Source organism: Rana temporaria, chromosome 13, assembly GCF_905171775.1.
Source record: "Rana temporaria chromosome 13, aRanTem1.1, whole genome shotgun sequence".
Lineage (NCBI taxonomy): Eukaryota > Metazoa > Chordata > Amphibia > Anura > Ranidae > Rana > Rana temporaria.
In genome coordinates, this window is record NC_053501.1 from 47,639,005 (window position 1) to 47,646,670 (window position 7,666).

The following is a 7,666-nucleotide window of genomic DNA, read 5'->3' on the forward strand; positions in this document are numbered from 1 at the left end:
GGTTGTAAAGATTAGTTTTTTATTTTCTAAATAGGTTCCTTTAAGCTAGTGCATTGTTGGTTCACTTACCTTTTCCTTCGATTTCCCTTCTAAAATTTTTTTTTTCTTTGTTTGAATTTCTCACTTCCTGTTTCTCCTCAGTAAGCTTTCCACCATCATCCAAGCAGTGTAAAGTCATTTAGAACAGCTTACTGAACACCTTACTGAGGAGGAACTGGAAGTGAGAAATTTAGACAAAGAAAACAAAGAAAAAAAAACATTTAGAAGGGAAATCGAAGGAAAAAGTAAGTGAACCAACAATGCACTAGCTTAAAGGAACCTTTTTAGAAAATAAAAAACAAACCTTTACAACCCCTTGAAGTAATTTTGAAATTGATGGCAGCAACACATCTCAAACAAGTTGGGATAGGGCAATAAAGTGATACTAACAAGAATGGCCTGGAAAAATATTTTGCAACTAATTTGTTTAATTGGCAACAGGTCAGTAACATGATTGGGTATAGAAAGAGCATCTTAGAGAGTCAGCGTGCCTCAGAAGTAAAGATGGGCAGAGGTTCACCAATCTGCGAAAAGTTGCATCTAAAAATTGTCAAACTTCAGAATAATGTTCCTCAACGTAAAATTGCATCATCATCATCTACAGTACTTAATATCATCTCAAGATTCAGAGAATCTAAAGAAATCTGTGCGCAAGATACAAGGCCAAGACCCAATATTGGATGTCCGTGATCTTCGGGTCCTCAGATGAAACTGCCATTAACCACTTAAGACCCGGACCTTTAGGCAGCTAAAGTACCCGGACAGTTTTTGCGATTCGGCACTGCGTCGCTTTAACTGACAATTGCGCGGTCGTGCGACATGGCTCCCAAACAAAATTGGCGTCCTTTTTTCCCACAAATAGAGCTTTCTTTTGGTGGTATTTGATCACCTCTGCGGTTTTTATTTTTTGCGCTATAAACAAAAATAGAGCGACAAATTTAAAAAAAAATTCAATATTTTTTACTTTTTTCTATAATAAATATCCCCCAAAAATATATAAAACATTTTTTTTCCTCAGGTTTAGGCCGATACGTATTCTTCTACCTATTTTTGGTAAAAATAAATTGCAATAAGCGTTTATCGATTGGTCTGCACAAAATTTATAGCGTTTACAAAAAAGGGGATAGTTTTATTGCATTTTTATTATTATTATTTTTTTTTTACTACTAATGGCGGCGATCAGCGATTTTTTTCGTGACTGCGACGTTATGGAGGACACTTCGGACAATTTTGACACATTTTTGGGACCATTGTCATTTTCACAGCAAAAAATGCATTTAAAATGCATAGCTTACTGTGAAAATGACAATTGCAGTTCGGGAGTTAACCACAAGGGGGCGCTGAAGGGGTTAGGTGTGACCTCATTTATGTTTCTAACTGTAGGGGGGTGTGGCTGTGATGTCATCAATTGTGGTTCCCTATAAAAGGGAACACACGATCGATGACAGCGCCACAGTGAAGAACGGGGAAGCTGTGTTTATACACAGCTCTCCACGTTCTTCAGCTCCGGGGACCGATCGCAGGACTCAAGCAGCGATCGGGTCCGCAAATCCCACAGTCACAGAGATTCGGACCGGGTCGCATGCACGCGCGCGACCCCACGGCTGGGCTTAAAGAGCCACGTACATGTACGTGGATGTCCCATGCCGTGCCATTCTGCCGATGTATATCGGCGTGAATGGATCCTTAAGTAGTTAAAAACAGACATGATCCTGTGATGGACATCACTGCATGGGCTCAGGAATACTTCCAAAAATCACTGTCTGAACACAGTTCACCCTGCCATTCAAATTGCAAGGTAAAGCTCCATCATGTAAAGAAGCAATACGATCCAGAAACGTTGTCGTCTCCTCTGGGCCAAAACCCATTTAAAATGGTCTGTTGCAAAGTGGAAAACTGTTCTGTGATCAGATGGATTCAAAATTTGACACGCTTTTTGGCAACCATGGGCACCACACCCTCTGGATTAAAGAGAGAGGGACCTTTAGGCTTGCTATCAGCGCTTAGTTCAAAGGCCTGCGTCTCTAATACTGTCGGGGTTCATGCTAAATTCTAGCAATGCTAAACAATAAAAGCTATATCCAGGTTTTAGAGCAGCATATGCTCAGGCAATTATGAGGCTCAAAACTCCAGCAACTGGTCTACTCGTTTCTCAGACGTTTACAGGGAGTTGTTAAAAAGAAGACTTTTTTGGACTTGAGGTTGTATTTTGCCAGCTTTTTGTCTCCCTGTCCCAACTTTGAGAGGTGTTGCTGTAATAATTTTTTCCCTAAAATAGTACATCTTCTAAGTTTAAACATATGTTTTCCCTTTTCCAATTGTGAATATTATGAGATTTTCAGATCATTGCATCCTGTTTTTATGTAGATTTTACACATCGTCCCAACTTTTTTGGAACTGGGGTAGTATGACAACAGTTAAAATGGTTGTAAACCCACTTTTTTGACTTTTGCAAACAGGTAAGCCTGTACGGTTTAGGAGATATTCCCCTCGCAATGCGCCGCTGATTGCAGCGGCGCATGCGCAGGGGGGATCCTCGGCTGAAGGGCCGGCCCCGCTGACCCATGCCGGATTGAAATCTCCCGCGGGCATACGCGGGAGTGACGTCATCGCCGCTCCAGCCAATCACAGCGCTGGAGCGGCAATACCCGGAAGACACGCTCGGCTCGGCGTGGACCAGGTATGTTCCCTACCTCGTTACGAGGTAAGTATTTCATAATGAGCTAATATGCGGTGCATACTAGATCATTATGGCTTTTGCCTTGCAGGGTTAAAATATATATATGCGGGTTTACAACCGCTTTAAATAAAAATGACTTTTAGTTACCAGGAAAAAGTACTCAACAAAATGCACAAATATTAGGACTAGCTGAAAAAGGCTTTTCCAGGCTAAATTACACCATTGCCAGAGGGATCCTCCCTATGAAAACTTGCCCCCAATTTCACACTAAGTACATCTATTCAGCAAAAAAAATAACCGCTGCATCTGAATGGCTGATCAAATAACCACTTAGTTTATTCATCAAACATTGCAAACTTGGCTCCATGTGCAGTATCATGTAACAGCCAATAACAGTTTACTTTGCTGATGTCACACCAACACGGGAAGAATTCTGACTGGCTGCGTAGGGTACTGCATTTTACTTCAGTGCCAATTTCCAGCAGTTGCAGGTTTTGAATGTTTGTTCCCAGAAAAGTTCCTGTTTTTAATCTTGCAACATAAAGGCCTTGCTCTTCTGAGTGTAAGTAGTGAGTGTACAGCTTGTATAACAGTTTAAATTTGCTGTCCTCTCAAAATAACTCAACACACAGCCATTAATGCCTAAACCACTGGCAACAAAAGTGAGTACAGCCCTAAGTAAAAAATGTCTAAATTGGGTAGCCATTTTCCCTCCCCAATGTCATGTGACTTGTTAGTGTTACAAGGTCTCAGATGTGAATGGGAAGCAGGCGAGGTAAATTTGGTTTCATCTCTCTCACTCTCTCATACTTGTCACTGGAAGTTTGAACACAGAGCTCCACGTCCTGTCAGGGAGAGGAGACCAATGCTGTGCCCCTTGTACATAGGGACACAGATCAGTCACCTCCCCCAGTCACCCCCCTACAGTTAGAACACTCACTAGGCTACATATTTAACCCCTTCCCCGCCCCCTAGTGGTTAACCCCTTCCCTGCCAGTCACATTTATACAGTTATCAGGGCATATTTATAGCACTGTTCACTGTTTAAATGTGAATGGTCCCAAAAATGTGTAAAAGTGTCCGATGTGTCCGCCATAATGTCGCAGTCCCAATAATAAAAAAAAAAAACGCAGATCACCGCCATTACTAGTAAAAAAATAATTAAAAAAAATAATAATTATGTCCCCTATTTTGTAGGCGCTATAACTTTTGCGCAAACCAGTCACTATATGCTTACTGCGATTTTTTTTTTTACCACAAATATGTAGAAGAATATGTATCGGCCTAAACTGAGAAAAAATGTTTTTTTTTTTTTTAAAAATTGGATATTTATTATAGCAAAAAAGTAAAAAATATTGTGTTTTTTTCAAAATTGACGTTCTTTTTTTGTTTATAGCACAAAAAATAAAAACCGCAGAGGTGATCAAATACCATCAAAAGAGAGCTCTATTTGTGGGAAAAAAAGGACGTAAATTTTGTTTGCGAGCCACGTCGCACAACCGCGCAATTGTCAGTTAAAGCGACGCAGTGCCGAAAGCTGAAATTTCGCCTAGGCAGGAAGGGGGTAAAACCTTCTGGGGCTGAAGTGGTTAATTTACATGCAATATCCTGCCCCCACCGTGTTTAGCTGGTTAGTGGATATGGAGGAGGGCTGTCATTTACCACTGTGTATACGCCCACATGTGTGACTCTATAATTGCATAGGCTGCTCAGATGTGCAAAAAAACTCACTGGCAACTCCTGCACATGCTCAGTTTTCACTACAGCTGCAAAATCCCTAGCTGAATTAGAGACATTGACAGAAGGTGGCGACAGAGAGCAGCAGGATCAACCAGGTTTTATGCAGAAAACACATCTCATAGTGACTGGGGGGGGGGGGAGGAAGGGAGGAGAGCCAAACTTGCACATGATAATGCTTCATGTCAAGGTGCGTGGCACTGACACACGTTTATATTTCTTGCTCTCAAAAAAAAAAAAAATAGAACATGCTTTTTTCAGTGCAAATAAAAGCAGTGCAACTCAGCATGATGGTCTGAACTAATCATTAGACATGTGCACAGAATTTTTTTTCGTTTTTTTTTGTTCTGTTTCGTATGTTCGTTCCCGTTCGTTTTTCGTAAGACGCCCGTTTTCCTGTTCGTTCCCGTTAGTTTTTCGTACGACGCGATTTTTTCGTATTCCAATCGTTTCGTATTTTGGTTACCGTTTTATTTTCGTACATGCGGGATGGTTCGTTATTATGTTTAATTCATGTTCGTTACTCGTTAGACAATAATTTTCGTGAATTTTCGTCATTTTGTACTTTCGTAAATATATTGCGGGATTCGCGGCACTTTCAACACGCGGCTCATCCATATTAACTATTGTTAAGCCCCATACACTTGGTCAGACTTTTTTAACAACAAACATAAAAACGATCGTTTTACCGAACGTTCGTTCGTTTTTAAACTCCATCAGAAAACCATTTTTGGGTTCCAGGTTCAAAAGTCTGGCCAACTGATCTCTCCCTTCAGACGAAAATCCACAGAAAAGTTTATTTGGCTTTACTGTACTACTGTACTCAGCACAAAAGAGAAGCTGCTTCACTAACTAACTACACTCACTGCCCATTCAAAAAAACGAAAATGACATCTTATAACAAAAGATTTGCATTCTGTATTTTGAAATCAAATTACGAACAGAAAAAAGGAATTCAGAATACAGAATACAAATCTTTTGTTATAGATGTCATATGAACATACAAACAGAAAAAGGATTCAAACAAAATACAGAATGAAAATCTTTTGTTAGATGTCATATGAACATACGACTGAAAATCAAAATACGAACAGAACAAGGATTCAAACAAAAAAATAAGTCTTTTGTTATAGATGTCATATTCGTTCTTTTGCCGTTTTCGTTTTGCCGTATTTTCGTCGGATCGTTCGTTCGTATTTGCGGTTGTTCGTTATGCGACTCATTCGTAATCCCGTCGTTTTCGTATTTTGGTGCTTAAATTTTTTCGCATGTACACATTATTCTGCGGGTACGAAAATGAAAATTTTCGTACGAAAATAACATTCGTACGAACGGGAATGCACATATCTACTAATCATGAAGCATTGTATTTCTAGTGTCCATGTGTTGGGAATGTATTGAGCAACAAATAGAACATGAATGGCCCCTAAGGTCCTGTTCACTTCTGGTGATTTGGGTTTACGGACAGAATAGATTGCAAAACACACCATGCCTGTTTGAGTGCAAGAAATATAAACATGCCAATTAAAAATTCATTTTAAATGGCACCTGAAACGCTGTGCGGTTTTATCCGTGATTGTTGCACAAACAACTACGTGGCAATCCGCATTGTGCAAAGATTGTCGCCCAAAAAAAATCTTCTGCTTTTTTTTTCCGCATTAGAGGTGCCATTAAAAATAAATGGCACCCAAACATGTCTGGTGCATTTTGCCACCATTGCAGTGCGATTTAGATTTGCTGTGATTCTGCCCATGATCCCAAATCGCCAGATATGAACAAAGCACTGAGCTGACCACAGAAAAGCCCATACCACTGCTTTATAAAACGGTCCCTAAGAGAATTGTAGGGAGGGAACCGCCTCGGCCCCTGAAACCACAGCTGTAACGGCTCCTTCACACCAGAAAAAATCTCTTGTGGTGGGGGCGGTGCTTTGCTCTGTTAGAATTCAAGGCACTTTTTACTTTTTTTTTTCAACTTTATTGAGGCATCGCAAAATGACACTTCAGTCACAGCTAAGGATGAGCTCTGGCGTGTTCGCATAGAACACGTGCAGAGCCCGCCAGAAAGTGAGCGCGGCGCTGTGCTAATCACAGCCAGGGAGACATTGTCCCGATGCTTGGCTGCGTGGATCGTGAAATGTCTCCCTGGCTGTTATTAGCGCAACGCCGTGCACACTTCCTGGCGGGCTCTGCACGTGTTCTATGCGAACAAGACAGAGCTCATCCTTAGTCACAGCTATGTAGCCCATCACAACTGTTGAAGGCTGTTTCTTTTTACACAATGCAACCCACCTCAATGCAGCATTTTGGCATAATCAGGGCACATAGAGAAGTGTCGCTGAGCCTGCATTCATCTGTGCTCACCTGCAAAGCACAAAATAGATTGTGTAATCATAAATCTTCATCTTTCCTTCAGTGTGAGGTGGATGGACTCCTCCATATGAAGATAGAAGTGGACAGCCCAGGATTGCAGTATTCAATGACAGCAAGGTGTTTATGAACCTTGTGCTTGTCTCACTGCTCCTGTTTTCACATCAAATTTTTACATTATGTTTACGTTATGACATTTACATTTTTGTCATAACATTAAACAGGCAGTATGGAGCATTGGAGGCCACATTTTATTATACCAGGTTGAATGCAGACAGAATACACAGCCATATTAATGATGGCATAACAGCACTGCAAGCACACATCTGTCTGGAGCAGAAGCCCTCATATACCTTCCCAGGGATCTGAACTCACCACCATGGGCACTCCATACCGCAAGTTCGAGTTATTTTTAAACGCTTGCCATAAATTACTCAACATCCCGAGTTCTCCCCTATCACCTTGGGGGAAGAATTATCGCGCTGCACTGTATACAAGCTACTTCCGGGGTTAGGTCACTAGCAACAGCGCGCTGCGAGTCCGGGTTCCAAATGTTTCCCTGGCAAATCGTGGGGGGTCTCGAACGTTCCGTCTGCCGTTGTTTCCTGTTACAAGCTGAGCTGTCACCCAAACAAGTGCTCGTTCTGGTCTCTGCATGGCTGGTGTCTGAGAGGGAGGTGCACAGCCCCCAGAATCTTCAACATCATCCCAACCAACAGGCATTCTGTTTTGAGAATGACACAAGTTTTTAATTTTTACAAAGTCTGCTGCCTCATTTTTTATGATGGAAATTTGCATCTACATATCTCCCAACTGTCCCTGATTTCGAGGGACTGTCCCT

At 41.3% G+C, this 7,666-nt stretch overlaps 1 protein-coding gene across 1 annotated transcript in view; it reads right to left on the reverse strand.

The window, feature by feature from the left end:
- LOC120921201 (cytochrome c oxidase assembly protein COX16 homolog, mitochondrial) overlaps nucleotides 1-7,344 on the reverse strand; it is a 126,695-nt gene extending 119,351 nt beyond the window's left edge. Inside the window, exon 1 of the mRNA XM_040333922.1 lies at nucleotides 7,201-7,344. Within this exon, the coding sequence (XP_040189856.1) occupies nucleotides 7,201-7,266 (66 nt within the window). The 5' untranslated portion in view covers nucleotides 7,267-7,344. The remainder of the gene's footprint in view (nucleotides 1-7,200) is intronic.
- Nucleotides 7,345-7,666: the final 322 nt, after the last annotated feature.